Source organism: Ambystoma mexicanum, chromosome 1p (genome assembly GCF_040938575.1).
Source record: "Ambystoma mexicanum isolate Mex_15411 chromosome 1p, UKY_AmexF1_1, whole genome shotgun sequence".
In the NCBI taxonomy this organism is placed as follows: Eukaryota; Metazoa; Chordata; class Amphibia; order Caudata; family Ambystomatidae; genus Ambystoma; species Ambystoma mexicanum.
Window position 1 is genome coordinate 1017310818 of NC_090921.1, and position 25288 is coordinate 1017336105.

At 49.4% G+C, this 25288-nt stretch overlaps 1 protein-coding gene across 6 annotated transcripts in view; it reads right to left on the reverse strand.

Moving 5' to 3' along the window:
* CENPT (centromere protein T) overlaps positions 1 to 25288 on the reverse strand; it is a 1770416-nt gene that overhangs the window by 414919 nt on the left and 1330209 nt on the right. For 5 of the 6 annotated variants that reach the window (XM_069655330.1, XM_069655348.1, XM_069655339.1 and 2 more), the window contains 2 exons: positions 19264 to 19461; positions 7735 to 7965 (listed from right to left, as the gene is read on the reverse strand). In XM_069655330.1, coding sequence (XP_069511431.1) covers positions 7735 to 7965; positions 19264 to 19461 — 429 coding nt within the window. The remainder of the gene's footprint in view (positions 1 to 7734; positions 7966 to 19263; positions 19462 to 25288) is intronic. The other variant, XM_069655313.1, reaches the window with a different exon arrangement.

Below are 25288 nucleotides of genomic sequence, written 5' to 3' on the forward strand. Positions count from 1 at the left end.
GCTGCCGATGGATGAAGCGGGCAAACAGCCGGGCCTGCTGCGCTGTCACGGTGGCTGCAGGCGTGGTCTTCTCCTCGCTGTTCGGCGGCTCCGTAGTCCTGGTGGCGGCTCCTCTTCCTGCTGGGGTCCCCTTCTGCGTTGGCCTCCACCTGCCGTTGGATTCGTTCCGACGGCTCTGCTGGACGACCCTTGGCGGCTCCTCCTTCAGCTGGTCTTCGGTCGGCGGCCCTCTCTGCTGTCGGGGTGGGCTCCCGCAACGTCTTCCCTCTGCTGGGCTGCGTCCGGCGGTCCTCTCTGCTTTCGGGGTGGGCTCCCGCAACGTCTTCCCTCTGCTGGGCTGCGTCCAGCCGTCCTCTCTGCTGTCGGGGTGGGCTCCCGCAACGTCTTCCCTCTGCTGGGCTGCGTCCGGCGTTCCTCTCTGCTGTCGGGGTGGGCTCCCGCGACGTCTTCCCTCTGCTGGGCTGCGTCCGGCGGTCCTCTCTGCTGTCGGGGTGGGCTCCCGCGACGTCTTCCCTCTGCTGGGCTGCGTCCGGCGTTCCTCTCTGCTGTCGGGGTGGACTCCCGCAACGTCTTCCCTCTGCTGGGCTACGTCCGGCGGTCCTCTCTGCTGTCGGGGTGGGCTCCCGCGACATCTTCCCTCTGCTGGGCTGCGTCTGGCGGTCCTCTCTGCTGTCGGGGTGGGCTCCCGTGACGTCTTCTTTCTGCTGGGCTCACGGACCCTCCTCCGGAGCTCCTCACGGGTCTTCTTCTGCTGCGGGTGCACGGGTCCACCGTCTCCTCCGCTGCTGGGCGCACGGGCCCCAGGTGCTGCTGGGCGCACCGGCCTCCACCTCCTCTGCTGCTGGGCGCGCAGGCCCTACCACACTTTGGGTGCACGGGCCCTGCCGCTCGCGCGGGCTCGCAGGCCCGATGATGCTGGGCACGCAGGCCCACTGCGGGCACTCAGGCCCACTTGTAATTGCAGGGTGCTCTTGCCCACCACTGTTCCTGAGCGCACAGGCCCACTGCAGGACACACGGGTCCACCACAAGGGCACACAGGCCTGTTACTCTGAGCGTGCAGGCCCGCTGCAGGGCTCACGGGCCCACCTCCTATTGCCGGGCGTTACTGCTGGGCACACGGGCCCTCCATTGTTGCTGGGCGCACGGGCCCTTCACTGCTGGGCACACGGGCCCCCGTCGCTGCTGGGCACACGGGCCCCCGTTACTGCTGGGCACACGGGCCCTCCATTGTTGCTGGGCGCCCTGGCCCTTCACTGCTGGGCACACGGGCCCTCTTCACCATTTTCTCCACGGCGCGGGACGTTTCCCTTCGTCGCCAGTTGTTGTGGTGGTCTCTGCACTCACCCGTGCCCACGCATACCATGGAACACAGAGCCACCATCATGTTCAACCTTTCTTTATTCCTCCTACCTCTTGACTGCCGTTTCCCTTCCCCTGCTCCTCCCCTTCCTCCTGCCTCCCGCTCCCTCCCATAGTCCTGGGCTTCCTTCTTAAAGGGGCTCTGTCCTTTTTCCACTTACAACAATCAGGAGCTAGAAACAGTAATTAAAAGAAATTTCAAGGAAGTTGATGTTTAACCCAGCATGTGATGGTTTGGTTCCGGAACTATTGAAATTAAAAAGGGAATTAAAAACACTGCTGGCAGAACGAATGGAGAAGAGTTATTTTAATAAAAAATGTACTTACTTTGAGAGTGGAGAGAAATGTCATCGGTCGTTAGCCTTCAAATTAATAAAGAGGGAATAAGAGCGAGCAATTAATTCAGTAAGAGGTAAAGATGGTAAAATCACTTTTAAACCAAAAGAAATAAATGAGGTCTTTCAGTCATTCTATACTGATTTATACAGAAATGAAGCAAATGTTAATGGAGCTGATGAGGAATTCATTAAAAAGATAGAGATCCGAAAGGTCTCAAGAGATAACGCAATAGTTCTAGAGAGAGAAATTACACTGGACGACAGTATCTAGAACAGGTAGTATAAAGGATCCTATAACTGAGAATATAAAGAATGCATGCAAAAGTTGAATAATTATCTTGGAAGTGATCCTATGAGAGACCATCCTGGGTCTCTCATAGGATCACTTCCAAGATCCTACTTTGGCCAGAATTGTATTATCCATGTTAATTAAACTTATTGGCCTATAGCTTGATGCTAGATTTTCATCTTTACCTTTCTTTAGCAGGACTGAAATCATAACATACCTCGTGGTACTTGGCAACAAACCTTTAGATAGTGAATTGGTAAACATACTCAACAGTAGATTTAGTGCAGAATTGGGGAGTATTTTGTAAAACTCTACCAGCAAACCATCAGGTCCAGGGGACTTTCCGATATTTAGTCTAGTAATTGCTGCCCTGACTTTATCCAGTGTAATTTCTTTCTCTAAAACTATTGCGTTATCTCTTGAGACCTTCGGGATCTCTATATTTTTAATGATTTCCTCATCAGCTCCATTAACATTTGCTTCATTTCTGTATAAATCAGTATAGAATGACTGAAAGACCTCATTTATTTATTTTGGTTTAAAAGTGATCTTACCATCCTTACCTCTTACTGAATTAATTGCTCGCTCTGATTCCCTCTTTCTTAATCTGAAGGCTAACCACCGATCACATTTCTCTCCACTCTCAAAGAAAGTGCATTTTTAATTAAAATAACTCTTCTCCATTCTTTCTGCCAACAGTGTTTTTATTTCCCTTTTTAATTTCAATAGTTCCAGAACCAAACCAAGACATGGTGGGTTCAACATCAACTTCCTTGAAATTTCTTTAATTACTGTTTCTAGCAAATGATGCTTCTTTTCAAATTTCTTCTTCTGCCCACTCGCCATGCCAATCAGAATAACTCTCATCGTGCACTTAAATGCCTCCCATACCATACCTGACCCAACCTCTCCAGTGCAATTTTCCTCTGCAAAAAAATTCTCTATCCGCTAAAAGTTTACCCATTACTTCCTTATTTTCTAACAATGAGGTATTCAACCGCCAAGTGAACTGCTTTTTCAAGGCTGAGTCCAATTTCAAACGCATTATCACGTGCGCATGATCGGTTAGCACAATATTTCCAATTTTACTTGTCATGTAACATTCTCCCACTTGTGAACAGCATATCTAATCTAGAGTAGACCGCATGTGCCCCAGAGTAAAAACTGTATTCCCTACTCAAGGGATTCCCTGACCTCCAGACAACATTCTAGTTGTGTTCCTCTAGAAGATCCTTCAGAGCTATCCTTTGTCCATCTAGCTGTCTGTTATGTCTCGAGGTACTTCTATCTAGGTCATGGTTCATCACGGTTTTGAAATACCCACCTACAATAATATTTCAGAAATCCGGATTCTGTATATCTTGAGCAACTTTCCTAAGGAATGTGCCATTATCAACAGAAGAAGCATAAATATTGCAAAAAATTACTTCTGTGCCCTGTATGTTAACTAGCAATGCAATCATTCTCCCTTCATTGTCATTCAATTATTTCAAGACTTTTAACAGAGCATTCCTCCTTATCAGTATTGCAACCCCTCGTGATTTTGTATTGAATAATGACCCATACACTCTTTCAAGCCAACCTTTTTTCAAACTTTCAAGTTCTCCCTGTTTGAGGTGTGTCTCTTGAATGAAGCAAACATCAGATTTTAGATCATTTAAATAAGTCATTACTGTTTTACGTTTTTGAATGTTGTTCAGACCATTAACATTCCACGTGACTACTTGTAATTCACCATCCATTTTCAATTCCTTACTTATACTGAAATTGTCAACTCTAACCCACAAACTCTGAAATAGATGCAAAACACAAAGAGCAACACAAAAGTTGAACAAATATAACACACGTTAAATTGTCCAGCCCTGGACACCTCTCCCTTTATTTTCCAAATCTTTGCTAAATAACTTACTAATAAGTATTAATGATAGATTTCCCTAATTGTATCGCTATAAAGCCCCTGCTTCCCCAAGTTCACATTCAGCCTCTTGACCCTTAAAACCATCTATTGCGATAGCCAATGACAGTCTACTCATCTCACATTCCACCCCTATTTTAACTAACTTACCCTTGGCAGACTCTGTTCTGCATGTAATACCTTCCATAGATTCCATGGATGTGATTAGATAACAAACAACCTTGGCCGTTAAATTCCAACTCATCGATATTAAAATGTTATACCCCCACCCATCTCTTCCAGTTCCCGCCACCTAACATTTCGAATTAACCCTATATAACTGCTGCCCCAATCTAGTTAATCCATTTACATACAACCCAGAAATTTCGTGAATCATTTCACAACTCCTGCTTTTTGTTTCTCCAGAGTATCTAACATTTTCAATTACCCGTGTATAACCACTGCCCTTAACACATCTTAATTAATCTACCTACCGGACCAGTAAGCCTATTTTCCAATCCTGAACATCTATTAAAAAGATCTCTGTGGGTGTTATCAAGAGACATCCATTCATTCACTACTAGGAAAAGTGCTGCGTCCCCAGTACTCCCACCAACCCCCAGAGATCTTTGTGGTGGGTGCCACAGAGTCATCAAGCTGTTAGGCAGAAACCTGTGCAGTTCCCTCTGGGACCACTGCAAAAGATTTAAGATTACAGGTGTTTGGCAGTAAACCCACTTGGTAGCAGTCTGTACAACACAGATTCACTGTGGTAGCTGTGGCTGAGCAGTCAGACTTCCCTCAAGAAGAGTTAGGCAGTATATAGAGGATACAGGATAGGTACAGAAGCACAGTAGTACAAGCAAACACTGACCAGAGCTGGGTGTAAAAGTATATACTTATTTATTTTAAAGGCACACTCATAAATTACACTAGCACAGAAAAAGGTAAGTAAGTCAAAACACAGTCACTATTACTTATATGTACATCCCTAGTCATTTGTTGGACAAGTCTAAGTTAACACCACTTATTTCCAAACAGAGGTGAGCGCTTAACGTCAGATGGCACTCCAACAAGTTATTAGAAAAGGGAGGGAAAAAGCAGAAGTAATGAAAGCAGCAAGTTAAAACACTTTTCACATAAGGTTAGAAAAGGCAGTCAGTTGTGGAACAAGTAGCCAGGCGAAAATACGCCCAAGATCACACAATGTCACGAGTCTTTGCAGGTGAGTAGAAAAGGTTTTACTGAATTTAGAAAAAGTTTAGTTAGGGTGTCCCAGGCTTACCCAGGTTCGAGAGCCGAGGGCTAAATCTACCCCGTACAATCGGTGGCAAGGGAAGCCGGGCGGAACACAGTACCTTTAAAAGTGGAAAGGATCCTCCAGCGGTGGTAGTTGTTCCTGGTAGTGGGTGCAAGTCGCGGCGTCGTCCAGAGGAAGAGGTGATCTCGACGTGGAGGAAAGCTGAAGGTCGTTGCACTACCAGGGATGAGGCCAGCCGTGGAGTTTTCCGGTCACAAAGGATTTTACCCCTCTTTCACGGTTGAGGTAAAAAGTGGTATCCCGGTTGCCGGGGTGCTTGGCACAGGCAAGGCGGTCACGAGATGCTTCGGGACAGCGAAAAGAAGGCAGCAACTGGTTGTCCCCACCAGTTAAGGGAAGGAGACTCTCCGGCGGGAGATCTCCTCTGTCGTCGGAAAAAGTGGTGAGACGGTTCCGCAGGGCTCCACCGATGGTGTCGTCTTGGCAGGTCGGCTCGGCTTCTCCCTCTTCGGCTTCTTAGGTCCTGTGGCGACTTCTGAAGAACCAGTCCCAAAAACCCTGCTTTTATGCAGCAAACCCCCATTCATACAGCCTAGCTGTCACTCAAACATGCTAAGTGGTGAGCGGGGTGGCTCACCACTTGGGCCAATCACACCAGAGTGCGACATGAGTTGGCAAGGCAACTCAGTCCAGGGTGCCTAAACCCCCTCCCTCACCCCCTGTGGTACCCAGACAGAATGGCACCACTGTGGAGGGCTTCTGTGCAGAAGCCTGCCAAAAGTGGAACAAAGGTTTACTGCCAACACCTGTAGTCTTAAATCTTTTGCAGTGGTCCCAGAGGGAACTGCACAGGTTTCTGCTTAACAGAGGGCCAGGAGCTGCAGGTTTATGCCGCTGCCTGCATTCCGGAATTTGGACTGTGGCGGCTGTGGGGTAATCCCCGGCCTCTGAGTTGCACGTCTCGGCTTCTCCATGCGCTATAGGCTTCCTGTCTGGCTGGGGGCTCGTACTTCTGCTCTTCTCAAATGTTTGTCTGTGACGGATGCCTCAGGAATGCCTCTACCTCCGGGTAAGCATCCAGTTCCTGGTACTGCTGCCGTCCGGTCTATCGTACTGTTTCAGGATTCGAATCTCCCGCTTCCTCCTGGGAGGGCTTCTCTCATCATCAAGTCCTTCTTCCCTATTTATGTTCTGTTCCAATTTGCTTGACACAAATTGACATATGTAGTGGTTTGGTGGAATATACCACATTGCTCTTCACTTCTTCCTCATCCCAGTAGTATAGTCATCCCTGTACTCAATGTTGTTCCCCGTCTCAGTGTTTCTTGGGGAAGTGACATTGTCTATTCTGCACAGATACATGGCAGTGTGTGGGGTTATTATGTCCTGTGCAGGGTAATGGGGTGAGGGCGGTTGGGGTTTAGGGGAATTCTACTGAGTTTTTCCCAAGGTGCCATCCCTCGTCCCATAGGGGGTTTCCCGCCCCAAGAGATGTACCCGCTGAGTACCACCCTCAGGGGGGCTATCGGTTAGCGGCCGAGCCTCAGGGGAAGAGGCCTCCCACTTGGAAGCAGTGACGACATCCTGGGATTCGTCACAGTAGCTAGGTGTGAAACAATGCAGACATGGCTGGGGAAGAGAAGGAAGCGATTGAGAGGGTGTGGCTTAAAGCCTAGGATAGATTAACAGTGGGGCTAATGCAATGTGACACAACTGTCTGTGGTGCATGGATCACTCCTTGTCATTTCAGTACAATAACCCCCACTTTGCCAATACATATCAATATATTCACTCCACTGGTCGTAAAACCTGTGGTGTAAAACTACAATGAGAACAGCCCAGGGTTGGCAGAACCCTGCTCAGGACCAGACATTTGCAGCCAAAATGTGCACATGACAACACAGGACTTGCATATACTGGCACATTAACAAACTGACTGAAGTACAAAGTGTGTAATTAAACCCTTGCTTATTTGGCCGTGCCTTGTCAATGAAAAAAACAAATCAAATCAAAAGGATCATGAATGCAAACACAACCAAATACAAAAGATGATCTATTAATTGTTATCGGAGACCACCCCCAAACATCGTAGAGTATTTGAACATGCATGTGTTTATAAAAATAGGTACATTTTGTGTGCTATTTGAGGAGACTGAAAAGTATGTTTAAAGTGAAGAACCCATCTGCATGCATTACCTAACCATCCTATGCATCAATGTTCATCTCATTCACATTACCTGCATAGCAAAATGGTAGATGGGCCGAGAGGAGATTGGCAAATGTGTTGGTAATCGGGTTAGCGAAGGGACCGCTCTAACTAGAAATTACAACTATACACCTTTATGAGAACTAGTCCTTCTTTAAGCTAGGGGCAACGTTCTCGTCTTGGAAAGACGTCTTGGAAATAGGACTAGACTGAGCAGCACGGGTTCGATAACAGCCCCGGGCTCAGAAGCCAGAGGCATGAAGTGAGATATAAGGAACCCATAAACTTAACTTTACTTAAGAGAACTCAAGTGGTGAAAGTGGTGAAGGCATTTTGGGATCTTTGCTTAGATGTAGACTTGCTTCAGAGAATGTTTATTTCTTACCTCTAGTGGCCAGTTTGCTACCACTCATCCTATGTTCTTCCTCTGCATCTTCTGATTCCTCACTGCTTTGTACCCTTTTTGATATCCTCTTGTCTTTCTCCAGTGATCTGGATGAGATCCGATTCCTTTCCTTGATGGGAGGTCCTTCACTTTGCCGAGAGCACAAGGCAACTGATTGCCTACTCAGATTACCAGATGTTGAAGTACCATCAGATGGGGATATTTTAGCTGCTACACAAAAAGATGGTTACAAAATTACTGTAGAATTTTCCTGGATTCTTGTAAAATAAATAATAGTAAAATAATGCACCCTCCGCCTTTTAACACACTAATCCTAAGCAAGGATTGTGGGTCACAAACCATACCACCACAAGTAAGGCTAAGGTTTCTAGGCCTGTGTGTGAATCTTTTTGATCACCACAGTGTAGCATGCTCGATGCTTTCCTTTTATACCCAAGTGGTTTATATGGCTGCTACGCAAATAAAATAAAAAAGGTTGTTTAGCTGTCCCCATGCAATTTCTGCCCCCACAATGCCCATCAATTCACTAACCTGAACAATAATAATTAATTAAAAAACGGAAAATTATTTCATTCATTCATTTATTCCACTCAATTAATAGTTCTCGACTAAGGGTGGAACACACAGGGTCGGTACCTTTGTTGCTTATTGATTCATTCGTTATTGCTTGGGCCTCTTTGTCATGTGTCAGAGTTAATAACTTAGCCACTACCTTCAAGACTCTAAACAAGGCCATGTGGCACCCCCTATTGTCGGAACTAATGCAGCGCTTTCAAAAACGGTAGTCCTGGACAGTCTCTAGGTGATGCACATATTTGCCCAACTGGCTCATGTGCACGTACCCACTGTTGGCCATTCTGTCATGACACGTTTGACTCTTTGGTTTATTGCGGCAGATGCGACAAAATCGGTCCTCTTCAGTCAATGAGAGAGAAATGCCTAAGACACTTAGGACAGGCAGGCGAATTATGCGCAAAAATAAAACAAATCTCTGCAATTCAATTGAGGGGAATATGGCCAAATAAGGTTGAGCTTTCAAATAGGTGTATAATACGTCCGGAATGAAGGAATAACATTGTAGCGCGCTAAGGTGGCTGAAATTTTCATTCCAATCCCAAAGCCCCAGGCGTTTTTCGAATGTATACCTTAAGTCACAAAGATTATCCCCCCAGCTGGGAGTCCACCCTATATCCTTAAAAAGAGTTTTCATGTTCCTTTTGAAGCTAGACTTGGCTTCCAGCTTGCCCTCAGTATTACCTAGTCTCTGAAGCAAAGGACTGGTAGTCCCACTCATCATTTTAATATGGATGGTTGCTCTGATTTTCAACACCATAGATGCAGTATCGCCATAGGGACACAATTAGGCAATCCCAATATCTTCTTCCAAAATCTACCTTCAACCAGCTGTAGCCATTTCAGATCCAGGTTGACCAAACTCTCCAGGCCGTAGTTAACCATCGGGACCAGGCATTGCAGATATAACTATTTCACACGCACGACTGTGTAGTCACCCATTCTTTTATTGAATTGCACAATTAACGATGTGAGCTGAATTTCCTTCCTGGTATGCACCTCGATACAGGTTGTGTAACCAGGTCTAGCGTCAAATTCCACCCCCAGATATGTGTAGAGGTCAGTGTAGGAGATTGAATTGTTTGAAACAAAAAGTGTAGGTATAGCTACATGCTTAGCAGTAAATAAGATGGTGGGTCTTATCTCTGTTAATCGTTAAACCATTTTTGTCTGCATACGCCCAGAGTGAGTTGCGCTGCAGGTCTGGTCTAGTAGGACAAGATCGTCCGCATAGGCTAGAACTGTGCAGTGTGTCTGATCAATTTGAGCGGGGGCAACCACTGCTACAAGACAGAAATTGGGGAAGATCTGAGACACACATCATATAAAAAGGGAGCCGTGACACAGCCCTGTTTGACCCCATTGCACTGGGCTATCGGGACAGTCATGGCACCCCCAGAGTTGAGTCTAAGAGATACTGTATAATTCTTGTGGAATAGTTTGAGATAATAAAGAATGCCCGGTTGGCAGCCCAGGGACATAAAGGAGGTGCATTTTTGTCCCTGGTTTGTTCAACCAGGAAGTTGAGGATCCATAGGTTATGTGAAGTAGAATAGTCTGGCCGGAAACCCCTCTGATATCTATCCAAGATACCCTTGTGTTCCACCCACCTCTGTAGTTCCTTCAGAAGGAAGGAAGCAGTTTCCCTGTGCAGTCTAACGATGACAATAGATGGTAGTTACGCGTGTCATTAGGGGAACCCTTTTTTAGGACCGGGATTAGGATGGCAGTTTACCAGGAGGCAGGGATCTATCCTTCTTCTAGGAATTTATCGAATAGGATCTTTAACAGCGAGGACCACAATTTGGGATTATGCCTCATGACTACATTAGCCCGGCCATCCGGCCCTGGTGCCCGGGATAATTTTAGTGTGTGTTAATTTTTAGGTAAAGGTCTTCTTCTTCGTCTATACCTAAGGCCCAAACTGTGGCCCAACCTGTCGGTTTAATGTCAATATGCGAAACGGCAGGAATAGTTGCAGCGACATTGCGTTTGTTCACAAAAGCCACCCATGTGTGATCATTAACAGGGTTTACCATTCTCTGTTTCTTACACCCTTTAGCCTCCCCAGGAGAGTAAAGATACTCCGAGAGTATCCACTGCAAAGAGCATCTCTGTTGGAGTGGTGCCACCAGCGTAGCCAGTTGCGGTATACATTTTTTAGATGTTTAATCTCTTTGGGGTAAGCCCTATGGGAGAAAGCAGTGGTATTTACCCTACGCAAGTCCCCACACAATTTGCGTTTCATGTCCCTTATGGTTTTGTCATAAATGAGGCGTGGTTTTTGTTCTCTACAGGTCAGGGGCCGTTTTGAGGTTGCATGTCGACCGACAAAAGTGGTGATCCACCTCTCAATGTCATCCATATCATATTATGGAAGACATTGAGATCAAGGGGAGACATATGCAAAGTGGCGAGTTTAGCTCTTAGAATGTTGTTTTTGGACCATTTAATACGGCTGGATTGACTATAGTTTCCAAGTCCCCCATGGCCTGAGCTATTGGCTGCGTGGAGAGGGCTCTTAATTTAAGGATTAGGGCCTCACGATCATTCCAGGTGTTGGGGTTAACATGTAGCTCCATAATCCTAGGAGCTGCCTCCCTGTTGTCAAATAGGTAATCCAGCGTTGCACATGCACTTCCACCTTTCCAGGTGTATTCACTTGGAATGTCACCTTTTGTGCGACCCTTCAATATTTCCAGGTCACAACTATGGAACAACCTTAACCAACATAATCCCTCGTAATCAGAGGGATTTTGCTTCATTGTACTCCTGAGCAACAGGGAATCCTTTACCTGGGTGCCTTCAGCACAACAGCAATTTAGCCCCCCCAATAATGATGCTGTCCTCCCCTGCCCACCATTCCAATTCATCAGGAGGTCATGCAACTCCTCTTGGAGCTGCTCTCTCTGTTTTGCTCCAGGGGGATTGTAGACATTTACCAGCAGTGCCTAATTAATTATATGTTACTCTCTGTAGTAACTAATGTACTATTAGTCCTTAGTCCCCTTTCCTCCATACTGTATGGGCGTCCCTTCCTAGGGACGGGAGACGGAACCTTTTTCACCAGAAAAAACCTTCTTCCCCTTTAAATTTAGAGGCGCGTGGGAGTGTGGTCCTAGGAGCATGCGCTACCATGCCTCTGTCCCCCGGCGCCACACCTCAGTCCCATTAGGTGGGAGGATGGTTGGATGTATGGAGGAAAGGGAACTAAGGACTTAATCACTACGGTGAGAAACTTATAATTACTTTTACGTCCCGTCCCCTTTCCTCCATACTGCATGGCCGATTACAACTGAACGTAGTCCCAGGGTGGAGAGGAGACCCTCCTTAAGCAAACAGGTTCCTTAGAGCCGGCGTCCAAACAGTAATGCTTGCAGAAAGCCGAAGCAGTGGCCCAGGTGGCTGCCCGGATTATGACCTGCCACAGAACCTGCCGTTGGAATGAGATGGTGGTGGCCTTGGCTCTGACAGCGTGAGCATGCATGTTAGCTGGCAGTGGCTTGTGCTGCCCGTCGCAAGCCTCCTTGATGGCCGCCACCATCAACCGTGCATTAGAAGCCTTGGATGCCTGATACCCGGGCCTGGATCCCCCGAAGGTGATTAAAAGTGTGGCCGACTTGCGGAAGCCCTCCTGTCCAGATAAAATTGCAGAGTGCGCCTGACATCCAGACAGTGCAAGACTCTCTGAGTCTCGTCCTTGGGGTCAGCAAAAAAAATAGGCTAGACTATTTCCTTGTTAAGATGGAAAGCAGATGGTACCTTAGGAAGGCCGGGTGAGTCCGTAGGACCACCTTCTCACTGTGGAAAGCGGTATAGGGTTCTGAGGCCACCAGAGCCTGGATCTCGCTGACTCTGCGAGCAGAGGTGTGGCCCACCAAAAATCTGTCTTAATGGTGACCAGCCTGATGTCCGTAAACGCCATTGGCACGAAGGGTTTGTGCGCACATGGGGTGTGGCCACTTGATGGGCTGGTAGAGCCTGGACAAGCCCGCCAGATATTTCTTGACTATCGGGTTGGAAGACTAGAAGACTTCCTCCTCCGAATTTCTGTAAGCCCCTATGGCTGCCAGATAGGTGCGACATGTGTTCAAATGTATGCCTGAGTGCGCAAGGTGTGCAGAGAAGGAGAATACATCATCCAGTGTGGGTCAATCTCCTTAGAGTCTGCCCAATGACAGACCCTAGTCCATTTACTCTTGTATTGGCTCCTGGTCCACTGAATGATCTCTAAATTAGCCTAAGAGAGGCTCCACTGCATGTGGGTGACCTGCTCAGGAACCACGCTGCGAGGGCTAACTTCTGTGGTGCGGGGTGGATAACCCCTGCCCCCCTGCTGGGACAAGAGATGAACTGGACCCAGCGGAAGATGAATGGGTGGTGTGTCCGTGAGGCTGAGCAGCTCGGAGAACCACGGTCTCGCCGGCCACCATGGAGCTATCAGAATGATGGTGAGGTGACAAGCTTCCTTTATCTTGCGGATTACCCTGTGGACCAGGGGTGTGGGAGGAAAGGCATAGGCTGTCATGCCTTCCCACCGAATCTGTAATGCATCGCCCAGGGAACCGGGGCCCTGCCCCTGCCAAGACACAAACTGATGGCACTTCCTGTTCTTAACGGAGGCAAACAGATCCACCTGAGGATGGCTGCATTTGTTGAAGAACAAATGCAGTACCTGGTCGTTCAATTGCCATTCGTGATTGTCCGCTCCGAGTCTGCTGAGCCTGTCCCCTGGGAGTTGGATGGACGTGAGGTAGTTGCTTTTCTCCGGGGCCCATTCCTACATGCTGACCACTAGGCTGCACAGCGGAGGGGATCTGGTACCCCCCGTTTGTTGACGAAGTACATGCTGGTGAAATTGTCAGTCTGGATAAGGACGGACCTGCCTCCAATGAGAGCAAGGAAAGCCCTGAGAGCTAAACAGATGATATGTGATTCCCGCTCCTGTCGGGTCCAGACTCCATGGACGGTGTGGCTGTCCAGAGTGACCCCCCCAGCCTTCCAGGGAGGAGTCCATAGTGATGGTGATCTGCAGGGCCGGCTGCCAGAAGGGCTCGCCCGTCTGCAGGTTGCAGTCCCTGGACCACCATGAGAGGTCTGGGTGGCGAGAAGGAGGTATGCTGAAAAGCTCCGCTTGGGAGCCCCTCTCCTGATTCCATGAGGCTGCGAAGTGCAGCTGTAACCTCCTCATCCCGAGTCTCGTGTGAGGCATGGGCAGGAGGACCGCTGCCATGATATCTAGTAAGTGTTGTTACCAGCAGGGTGAGGTCACTGCTCTGGTGAGGAAGTGCGTAGTGGCTCTCTTAAGAGCCGTAATCTTGTCCTCCGAGAGAAAGACTCCCTCGGAGCTCGCATCCCAGATGAGAGCCAGGAAGTTGAGGCTCTGCGTGGGCTGCAGCAGAGACTTCTTGAGGTTGATAGTAAACCCCAGGCCATGGAGTGTGTTCATAAGAGCAGAGGAAGTGTAGGTAACCCCCTCTTGAGATTTAGCCCTGACGAGCCAGTCGTCCAGGTACAGGTAGACATGGTGGCCCTGTGCCCTGAGGAGGGCTGCCACTGCATTCATGAGTCTGGTAAATACCCTGGTGGCTGAGTTGAGGCCAAAGGGTAGTACCTTGTACTGGAAATGGCAGCCGACAATCCTGAAGCACAGGAAGGAGCGATGTGGCTGCCAAATCGGGACGTGAAGATAGGCGTCCAACAGATTCAGGGAGCAAATCCAGTCTCCCTTATCTAGTTTCTCCGCAACGAGTGCTGGTGTAACTATCTTGAATTTCTGAAGATGGAGGGAGAGGTTGAGGGTGGATAGGTCCAACACAATTCTCAGGCCAGCCTGGTGGTTCTTTTGTATGGCGAAAATCCTGGAATAAAAGCCAAATCCTTTCTGGTAGGCTGGGACTGCTTCCACTGCCTGGCTTTCGAACAGCGACCAGATCTCTGCCACCAGAGTTGCTGTCCCGATCTGTGGGAGTAGAGGGGATGTATGAGGAGGCGAAGGAACCGGTAGGCGGTACCCCAAGGATACTATAGAGAGGATCCAGGGATCTGCAAAGTTCTGGCGCCAAAATTGGGCGTGAAAGGCAACCCTGCCCCACACTGGAGACACGTGGACCCGAAGGGACGCATCATGCTTTCTTTCCTTCTGAGGCTGCTGCTGAGGAGGGGGACTGGAAGAAGCCCTTGCTCTCACCCCCCTTTTGTTTGCGCCAGTGCTGACTGGGCGAGCAGTTAGGTTGTCTCGTCCTCTGTTCCTGGAAGACCCGGAACCTGGCGAACGACTGCCCCCTGTCAGAGCCTTGATGCAAATGGGTGTATGCCTTGAGCATGGCCTTTGTTAAGATAAAGAATTTGCAGTTTGCGAGCTGTTCTTCTTTTGATCTAATTCCTTGTCAGTGGTAGAGTGAAAGATCACTACCCTCGACGAAAGGTCCAATATGCGTTTCTGGACATCAGTGTTAAATTTAGTAGCCCGAAGCCAGGCCGTCCTCCTCGTGTCTGTGGCGATGTAGATGGCCAGGCCAGAGGTATCGATGTGGTCCACGGTGGACTCCATGATGTCCTGTGCTACCAGCTTGGCTTCTCCTAGATCCGCTTTGAAGCGTGCCTGGCTCTGCACTGGAGGTTCTGGAAGGAAGGCTATTTCCCGGCAAAGCATCTGGTTAGCGACTGCCAGCATGGCATACGTGTTGGATTTACCCAGGTGCAACGATGCGTTGGAGTAGTTTTTTCCTGTACGCCTCCAAGATCTTCTCCTCCTTGTCTAGCATCGCCGAGGACTAGGTGGCCGACGACGACTGAGGCTTAGAGTAAACTTACACTGCAGTGATCACCGAAGAGTGCGGTTGAGGGTGCGCCGACAGCAAGAATGGTTCCCCCCCATCTGTCTATACCTGGCATTGAGGCGCCGATGGACAGGTTGGGCTGAGTGTGGCTTGAGCCACCCTTTCTTGGCCAAGACAACAACGTCCTTCTGTATCGGGATACCCATTTTGGTAGGGGGTTGTAAAGTGAGGACTTCTGCTAATACCCCTCCCTCAAGCTGCTCGACCACAGGTTGAGGAAGGCCCAGATATTCAGCCAAACCTACAAGCCAGTCGTGTAAGGCCTTTGCTGACGGCGGCATGTCAGGGTCCTCCTCCTCGTCTGTGTCCACCCGAGTGTCCAGCTGGTCTGGAGCGGGTGGAGGAGTGCTGGGCGCCATGGGCTGCGGTGTGGAGACCGAAGGCGGAGGCTGGTGCGCAGGCTGTTGTGGAACCAACTGTACTGTGTGAGGCAGGGGAGCTGGAATCGAAGGAGCTGGCAGGGGCAGAAGGGGCTGCGCTGGGGCCTGTTGCTCAAGGGCCATGGGAGGAATGACTGGGGGTTCGCATCAGCGCCAGGAACATTTCTTAGAAGCTGTCTTTGAAGAATGAAGAGGTGGCAGGTGACATTGAGGGAGTGGCTGGGAGCTGCTGGGGCTGGAGCGCACTCTGTCTAGGTAGAGTGCGCTGCTGAAGGATGAACTGTAGGCCACATACCTGGTTGACACCAGTCCCACATTGAACTTGTTCCCCCGTCTGCTCTGTTCCGAGGAGTGGCATCGGAAAAGTGGCCATGTTGCATGGCACAGCAGCCATTTTGTCGAGCTGCATGCTACGTGCAAAAGTCATGGTGTATGGCTCCCTGGGCCCGGCCTCCTCCAAGACTCTTGGTGGTGGAGCATGAGGTCTACCCTGCACCTCAGTTCTAGGCCTGAAAGGCGTATTGCCCTTGGCAGTGTCGCCGGTAGTGCTGCATGCAGGCACCCCCTCAGATATTGAGTCGGTACTCAGGTGTACATCCGGTAAAAGAACTTTGCAGTTCCTCAGCACTGTGTTCGGAAGGCTCAGATGACCCCTCGGCTGTGAATCCGGTAGCTGGACTAGCCTCAGTGCCTGGCTTGTACAAGAACCCCAGAGGTACCTCCCGCTCTGGCGTTTCCTCTGGAAGGAGTCGCCCTTACGGGGTGCGATGGAAATAGAGGCCCTCCCTTGGGGCTCGATCTCTGTCTGACAAAGTTCTTCAAGTCCTCTGTAGGCTACCTTTCGAAGAGCTCCCTCCACCTAGCTAGCCAGTTCTTTAGTGTGCGTGGAGTTAGTGCGTCGCACGCGGTACAACCTTCCCAGCTGTGGTCGGGGCCAAGGCAGCCGAGGCAAAGAGCGTGGGGGTCGGACGTAGGAAAGAGCCCCTCGCAGGCTGGACATCTGCTGAAGCCTGCTGAAGTCGACATGCGCTGGGGAGGAGCGTGACACTGCAGACCAAGCACCTGAATGAGAAAAAGATAGAAGAAGAATCTGGGGAAAAGCGCGTGGTATTACATGGCAGGGCCATCCCCAGGAGCGCTGGTGAAATTGGGCTGTTCCCGTCGAAGCAGAAAAGGGGAATGAGGTGTGGCTCCGGGGGGCAGAGTCAGGGTAGTGCATGCTCCCAGGGCCGCACCCCCGCGCACTGCTAAATTTAAAGCGGAAGGTATTTTCTGGTGAAAAAGGTTCAGTCTCCCGTCCCTAGAAAGGGACACCCAAGCAGTATGGATATGGAGGAAAGGGGACGGGACGTAAGAGTATATGTCATTCATGTTAGTAGTCACCTCAACTGCTAGTAATAGTTCATGCAGCACAGAGTTCATGCAGCACAGATGAAATTTTACGGCAGTTCAGACTGTGGATCACCCCTGTGGCTAGGCCCCCATACGGTCTACCCCTACTACCCTTCCTTGAAAATGATTGATAGATGGTATAGACGTCAACCAATATAGAAGTCGTCACCCATGTTTCTTGAAGCAGAAAGAAACTATGGTATTTTACATAGGGAAGGGAGCCTAAGAGGGATAGGAGAAGAGAAAAGCGCTGGGTGGTTCCACGTCATAAGCGACCACTCTCATTGTTTACTCATCGCTACAGGTAAGGAATCAGCCAACCACTTCAGCATCGCTCGAATGTCAGATAGCTGGACATCATCCTTGTCTGGGAGCTGCGCCACAGCTACTCAAGAGGCTTTACTGAATCGCATAGGGACTGGTAGAGCTAGGTCCACCTTGGCGTCCAGCTCTACTCACCCACTCAGAAGTTGTGCGTGGGAATGGCACAAAAGACATGCCGTTTCTGCATATTTGCAGGGCACCGTCGAGACGTTAGGGTTGGAGCACTTCAAGGGCTCGAAGAACGCAAAGTCCTCGGATACCAGCACTCGCAGTTGGGGCACTAGATGGAGGCGAGCCAGAAAGGCGGTCCCAGATACCCATTTGTCACAGGATTTTTGGTTGATGTTCTTTATAGTACACACCTTTCTCTCAGGTGTTATTCCCGTACATATGCCACTTTCCAAGTACGCACCTTTTTTAGGGTGGGTCTAGCATCCAATGGCCTTTAAGGCACAATCGGGGTGTAATTGTCATCAGGGACCTTCGCAGTGGTTTGTGATGCGATTGAGTCTAAGCCTATGTTGCGTTGTTGAGACGTAGAGTGTGCCCCACCTACAGTCTTGTTTGCTAAGACTCAACTTATTAAGTTTCCCCAGGCTTTTTTCCTGATGTTTTTATCGAGTCCGCCCTTTTTGCACTCTTTTTTGATTTTTTGACTGGGATTTCAGTGGGAGGTAAGGAGGCAGCTATTTCACAAGGAATCTTACGGGTCACCGCCCGACTTGCCAATCAGCATTGGTTTTGCGAGAAGAAGATAGCCGAGGTGTCTGTAGTATCAACATTCTCGTTAGATGTAGGGGCTGTAGCTTGCCCGTGCTGTGCCGTGGCAGAAGATGAATTAACCAACAGCGCTTCTTCTGTAATAGACTGTGGGTTGGCCGTGTGGGGCAACGGCTGCAGGTTTTCATGTATCCGTCAACACAGTTTTATTAAGATTTTCATGGCAAACTGGATTGAAGCCATGAGGACTGTAATTCCGCAAAGGCTGCCTCACCCATAATTGAAACCTCTGGCTATGCGGAAGAGATTTGAACACCTCCATATTTTGTTGGATGGTAAGGCAGAGGTCCAAAAGGGAGCTATTGTCGATATCGTCAAAATTCAAAGAGTCTTGGTGTGGCCTTCCCTCCTGCATATGTATTATCCGGCCCTTCTGACACAGTCCCTTCTGACACAGTCTGCAGAATAATTGCAAGCTGTTCCTGCTGAAAAAATGCAGGTATCGTACCATTCTGACGAGAGGGAGGGCCATTGTCTGCTTCACTCCCCTTTTCTGACCCATTGGCTGAGACCTGCATTGGTTCATCGAAGCACACCCCTCACTCTTTCTTATGTTGTACCAGGGGTTTTTCAATTTAGTAGGGAATGCCTTGCCAGCCGGGAAGGGGACGTTCAATCCGTTTACGGTGAGCAGGCCATAGCACAACTCTGATAAAGCAGGCTTGCAGAGCTAGTGAGAATATTTTACGAGCACACCGACCCAGGGAGGGAGGTGCTTCCGTAAGGGAGGGGAGGATGAGAGCTTAAAGATCGCAGGAGATTGTGGCTTACCTGACGAGCAGCACAACAAATAGAATACAAGTCTTAGTGGGTGCGTACTGTCGATTATCCAGCGGTTTCAGGCGGTAAAGGGGTTCAGAGATGCAGAGCAGGTCAGAGGCCTCTGTTCACCCCCGGCACACCATGGACCACCAAAGACCATTTGCGCACCACACCGCTTCAGCGATGCACAGGACAATTTATGTGAAGAGCTAAAGGCTGTTCACTGGGCTACACTTCTGAGTAGTAGACAGTGAAAACATACTGTGGTCACCACCAAACACCACTCGTGCTCCACTCCGCAACACATCAGAGTTGTAAGTAGCACAATATGTTAAAGTTACGCACTATAGTGTCACCTTACGAGCTTGAGATATACTGACCACCAAAAACAAAAGTGCTCGGTTTAATTTACATGAGCTAAAGTTCATTTTCTCCAATGAGTTCTATATTCTTACCTTCACTGTGGGACCCTTCACCATCGGTACTTTGCTCCTCATCATCATCTTGCATAACATCACCTTGCCCAAGTGATAGTCTACTCTTGGACTGTCCTTTGGCAGCACTGTGCTTAATACGTGAAGACGACACTGAACCCGAGTGCCTGCTGAGGACAATGCGTGTAGGTGTGATGGATCGTGAAGTAACCAGAGACCCTGAATTGAAGCAAGCAGAGAGGTTTTTTAGTATTGCTTTCCTACAGCACGGTTAATTTAAAGGGCTCATAACAATGGTATACATTGCAGAACACATTTATGAAAAGTGGCTATGAATGTCCATAAGGCCATGCAATAGATGGTTTATTTTCTCTGGGACTAAATGTACAGTAGTTCTTTGTCAGCAGAGCTGACCTAGAAATCAGGGTAAAGACCGCCTCACTAAAAGGTGTCCAAACAGAAGAATCTTGGGGGCCACCCACTGGAACCTCTGTTCCTAAGGAATAAGGCTGCATGTGTGAACCTGCAATGTAGCTAGAGAGGATGCATATATAATATTGCTGAATAGTATACCCCCGGGTAAGGGCAACCAGGGTAGTGATGCAGCATCTCCACCCAAAACTACACAGCACAGAATGATTTGGAAGGAATGGGCAAACTATAAAGCAGATCTACCTGAATATAAACCATTCATTAGCAATAGACAAAGAAAGGAGAACAATTCTAATGCAGGTTTGGACCAAATAATTAATACAGCAATTCAGTCAAACACCCAAACATCTAAATTAATGGATGAAGTACACATGTACAAAGAATGAAAACCCCACCACTGAAATGTCCACACATGCAGAGACTGTCATGAACCATCGGACTCGTCCTTTCTGGACTTCATGGTCCCTGACCCATAGGGGACTGAACTCAGCAGTACTCCCAACATGGCCGCCGAACGCGGAATGCTGTTTGCCAGTCTCTGCGTTGTACACTCTACAAAGCAGACACGCCCCAGCGGCCCTGCGCGTCTCAACGCTACCGCTTGCAGTAGCCAGACGTGTGCTGCCGTAGTTCGTACAACAAATTCCTCCGATCCCTGGTTCCCGGTCCCCTAATTTTCCTCCTCCTTCATCCTTCCCTTTCTTGTCCTCAGTTTGCTTTCCTGGATCTCCTTTGCACTCGCCTTCCGAGTGCGCTCCTCGCCATTTTCCTGGACTTTTTCCCAGACAGCTGAACGCTCCCTGGAGACGGGACGCTGAACGCACGCTGGAACCCGAGGACCCACGCACAGGGTTATACAACACCCGAACTGTGCGAAAGAAGACCTCATCGAAGAACTCCAACAAACACCACAGACAGGTGAGAAGGGGGGAAACCTGTGATGGAGACCAAGCTAATTTCCTGTGCAAAACAGAAGTCTGCAATTGAGCTCCATTAAATTGTCCTCCTTCCTTACTGTAGCGGGTTTGGCAGTGTCCTAATGAATCCTCATTTCTCAGGGAACTCATCTGCCGACACTGTGGAGCAAACAATTTTGGAATTCACATCAACTCCTGAACAGCTGTTCAACACTGCTGAGGGGCCACACTCTGACACAGCTCCAAAGCTTCAACGTGAAGGGATTACTATTTTCTATCTCAGCGGCATTAGACCTGCTCTCAGCGCAACTGTTCCCATTTTATGTGACTCACATGTTTCTGCGACCTGGAAGAAAGTGCATTCCCCTTTCCCAGTAAGGCTGCAGGTGGAACCTTAGGTGTCAATGGTGATGACAAGCCTTATCTTCCCCAGAAATTGATGTTGCTTCTATACACCGCCCCAGCATGGGATTTGTTGCCTGAACTATTAAGGGTATGCTCTCAAAAACCTCTGTCCTACATCCTTTTATGAATGCTGGATGCAATTGCTTATAAGATTCTCTGTTTACAAGACAACAATGGTCTCCCAAAAAGAAGCTTCCAGAAGCACTCCCCTTCTCCTCTCTGTATTTTAAGAAGTCTTCTTCCAACACATGGCCTAATATGTGAGACATTGCGCTTCATAGTAATCCAACAATTATCGATTACAGAGACTTACGAAAAGTCTTTCGATGGGGTTTTCCTCCGACGTATTCCACATCTATGACAGGTAATGACCACAGCTGTGCTGCTTCTGAAAAATTTCGGCAGAGGGCGTCCTGTGTCCATGACGTCGATACGTTGTTCCTCGAGGGCCTCCGTTGAGGTCGACGTCACCGGATGTTAGATATAGGACGCACGGCGCACGTAGTCTCAGTTGTAGTTTTTTCCCCAGAACGTGTGGCACCAATCTCCTGCCAGTATGACTGCAGAAAGCCTTGCGGAAACGTAAGCTGCAATCGCATAAGAAAGTCTGTAGAGGGGCAGGCTGGGAGGGTGCGATGTGGAATACATCGGAGGAACATCCCATCGAAAGAACGTTACTAGATAAGGTAAGTAACTTGTTCTTCGATGGGCTTGTGTCCTCTGATGTATTCCACAGCTATGACAGACTCCCAAAGCAGTACCAACGTTTGAAGGTGGGAAAAGAATTTACAATTTAGAATTTTAGAATGCCCAATCAAATTGCTGAACAGAGGACTGCCTTACCAAAGGCCAAATTCTACCCATGGACAGAGTCCAAGGAATAGTGTCTCACAAAAGTATGGACAGAGGCCCATGTGGCTGCTTCGCAAATATTGCGAATCGGAACACCCCTCTGTAGAGAAGTGGAGGCAGCCACACCCCTAGTAGAGTCAGCCTGTAAGCCTACTGAGGGTCCTTTCCCGCCAAACGCTAACACTTAGAAATCGTCAAAATGATCCATCTAGACAAGGTCTGTTTGGAAATAGCGTGACTCAAGCGCCTTCCAGCATAACCAACAAAGAGCTGATCGTCCACTCTGACCCGGGACATCCGCGAGAGATAGAAACTCAAAGCTCTTCTAGGATCCAACCTACGGAGCCTCTCCTCTTCCTTACCAGGATGTGGAGGAGGATAAAACGGCAGAAGAATCACCTTCTGGCTCAAATGAAATTCCGACACAACCTTCGGAAGAAAAGAAGGAGGTAAACGCAGGACAACCCTGTCCTTATGGAAAACAGTAAAGGGTGGCTTGGCGGAAAGTGCCTGCAACTCACTTACTCTGCGTGCAGAAGTAAATGCAACTAAAAATAGTTTTAAAGGACAACAGTTGCAACAGACAAGCATATAAGGGCTCAAACGGAGCTTTAAAACCAAATTCAAATCCCATCCCGGCACCTGGAAAGGTGACGGCTGAAATACATTAGTTAGCCCTTTTAGAAACTGAGAACTCAAAGGGATCTTAAAATAAGAACATTCCCCAGACGAGCGTTTAAATATGGACAGAGCCGCCAGGTAACCCTTAATGGTACCCACTTGCAGGCCCTTGTGGGCTAAAGAAAGCGAAGAAGACAAAACCAAAGGAATGGAACATTTGAAAGGATCCACATTCTGTACCCTGCACCAGTCACAGAACTTTTTCCACCGGCAACGGTACAGTGATTTCGTTGCGGGCTGTCTGGCCGAAAGCAACACCTCCATCACCTCTTCGGGGAGGTCCGAATCCTTATACCTCAACCTTTCATTTAACAAACATGAAGGCTGAGAGACTTGACCTCGGGATGGAGCACCCGACCCCCCTCCCATGAGAGCAGATCGGCTCGGTAGGGAAGACGGCGTGGAGGGCAGATGGACATGTCTAAAAGGTCCGGGTACCACGCTCTCCTTGCCCATGCCAGAGCAATGAGGATCATCCAGGAACCGAACCTCCGTAACCTCCACAACACTTGCAGAATGACGGGAACTGGAGGAAATGCGTACAGCAGTGGGAAGGACCACTCCACTACAAACGTGTCCCCCAAGGCTCCTCTTGGAGGAAGTTCCCGCAAGCAGAATCTTCCACATTTCCAGTTGACACTGGCGGCGAAGAGATCCACTTTTGGGGTTCCCCAAAGGGCGAAGATCTCCAACAGAACTTCCTGAGCCAGCTCCCACTCGTGAGAGATCGTGCTCTGCCTGTTAAGAGCGTACGCCGCTGCGTTTTCGTCTCCAGCCAGATGAACTGCCGAGATCGACATTTCCTGCTGGATGGCCCAGAAACAGAGCTGCATCGCCTCCCTGCACATTGGGAGTGACCCTGCCTCCCCCTTTTTTGTTGAGGTAGTGCATGGCCACTGTATTGTCCGTCATAATCAGGACATTCTTCTCCTGCACAGACGGCAGAAAAGCCTTCAGGGCTAGCCTGACAGCCCGCAGAGCTAACAGACTGATGTGGAGTCTGGACTCCGACGGAGACCAACGGCTGCTCGCTGTCAACTCGTTGGCATGAGCTCCCCAACCCGTGAGGGATGTGTCCGTCACGATAGTGACCTCTGGCCAAGGTTGCCAAAATGGAGCTCTCTTCATCAGATTGCCTTCGACGGCCCACCACAGAAGATCCTGTGCGACCGAGGGTGGAATATGAACGGGATCCGACATCCTGCCGGAGAACTGCGCCGACTGCATCTTGAGAGCCCACTGCAGAGATCTCATCTACAGCCTGGCCTCTGGCACCAAGAAAATGCAGGATGCCACGTGGCCGAGCAACCTCAAGAAATCGAACGCCTGGAAACTCTGGGCACGTTGAAATTTGTCCACCATCTGCAGAATGTGATGAGCCCTCACACCTGGGGAGGCAAACATTGCCCCAGGGATGTGTCGAGCACTGCTCCGATGTATTGGAGCCGCTTGGTATGTGTCAAATGGGACGACTTTAAATTGAAGGAGAAGCCCAGCTTGTGAAGGGAATGGCAGGTGAGGGGCAGATGATCTAGGGCTTGCACGGGAGACCACGCCCTGATCAACCAATCGTCCAGGTAGGGGTAGACGTGAATCCCCCGTTTCCTGAGATACGCTGCCACCACCACCATCAGCTTGGTGAAGACCCTCGGGGCGGAGGTCAATCCGAATGGCAGGGCCTGAAACTGAAAATGCAAGTCGCCAACCGCAAACCTCAGGTACTTCCTGTGCTTGGGATGAATCGGCACATGAAAGTAAGAATCCTTGAGGTCGAGAGACGCCAACCAATCCTGAAATTGAAGGCCCTGGAGGACTTGAGAAAGAGTTACCATCTTGAACTTGTCCTTCCTGAGGAGCTTGTTCAGCCAATGCAAGTCCATGATGGGTCTCAATCGCCCGTCTTTTTTCGGGATAAAAAAATAAGGGGAATACCATCCTTTGTTCCTCTCCGCTACAGGCACCAGTCCTATGGCGCCTTTCTCCAGCAGGGATAGGAATTCCCGCGCAAGGAGCGGATCCGGACGCTTCAAAGAGAGCTTCCCCGGGGGATTGTCGTGAGGCCTCTGCCGGAAAGGAAGACAGTAGCCATGGGCTATGATCTCCAGAACTCACACATCTGAAGTAATGGCTCGCCACTCTTCAAGATGCTGCGCAAGTTTGCCCCCAACCGGCGAACCATGGGACATGGCCGCATGACTGAGCAGCTGTGGCAGTGCCTGAGGGCAAAGAGGCAACTGACCGTGCGACCTTGGCACCTCGAGTACCTTGCTTTCCACCTCTGGTACTCCTACGGTGACCCCTTTGAATGGCAGCCCCTCTCGATCTACCAAAGGTAGAGTAGTACCGAAAGGAACCACCCCTCCATTGCTGTCCCCTAGGACGAAAAGGCGGAGGTTGACGTACTGCAGCGCTCAAAGACTTCGCTGCAGCTTTGGAGGTCTGCAACCTCTCAAGGCTCTCGTCAGCCTTGCTGCCAAACAGATGGACTCCATCAAAGGGCATGTTGAGAATGTCGGGATTGCACATCAGGAGCAAACCCTGACTTCCGCAACCACGGAAACCTGCGTAACACGGTGCTCACGGCCATGGACCGGCTGACGGTCTGCCGTGTCCAAACCCGACTGAACGGATTCACACATGGCATCCTTGCCGTCTTGCACGAGGGCTAGAAAACCATCCCGTTCTTCCCCTTCGGGAATATGCTCAGCCGGCAAAGATACACAATTCCACAGAGTGTGAGTGAATCTTGCCAAGGCACA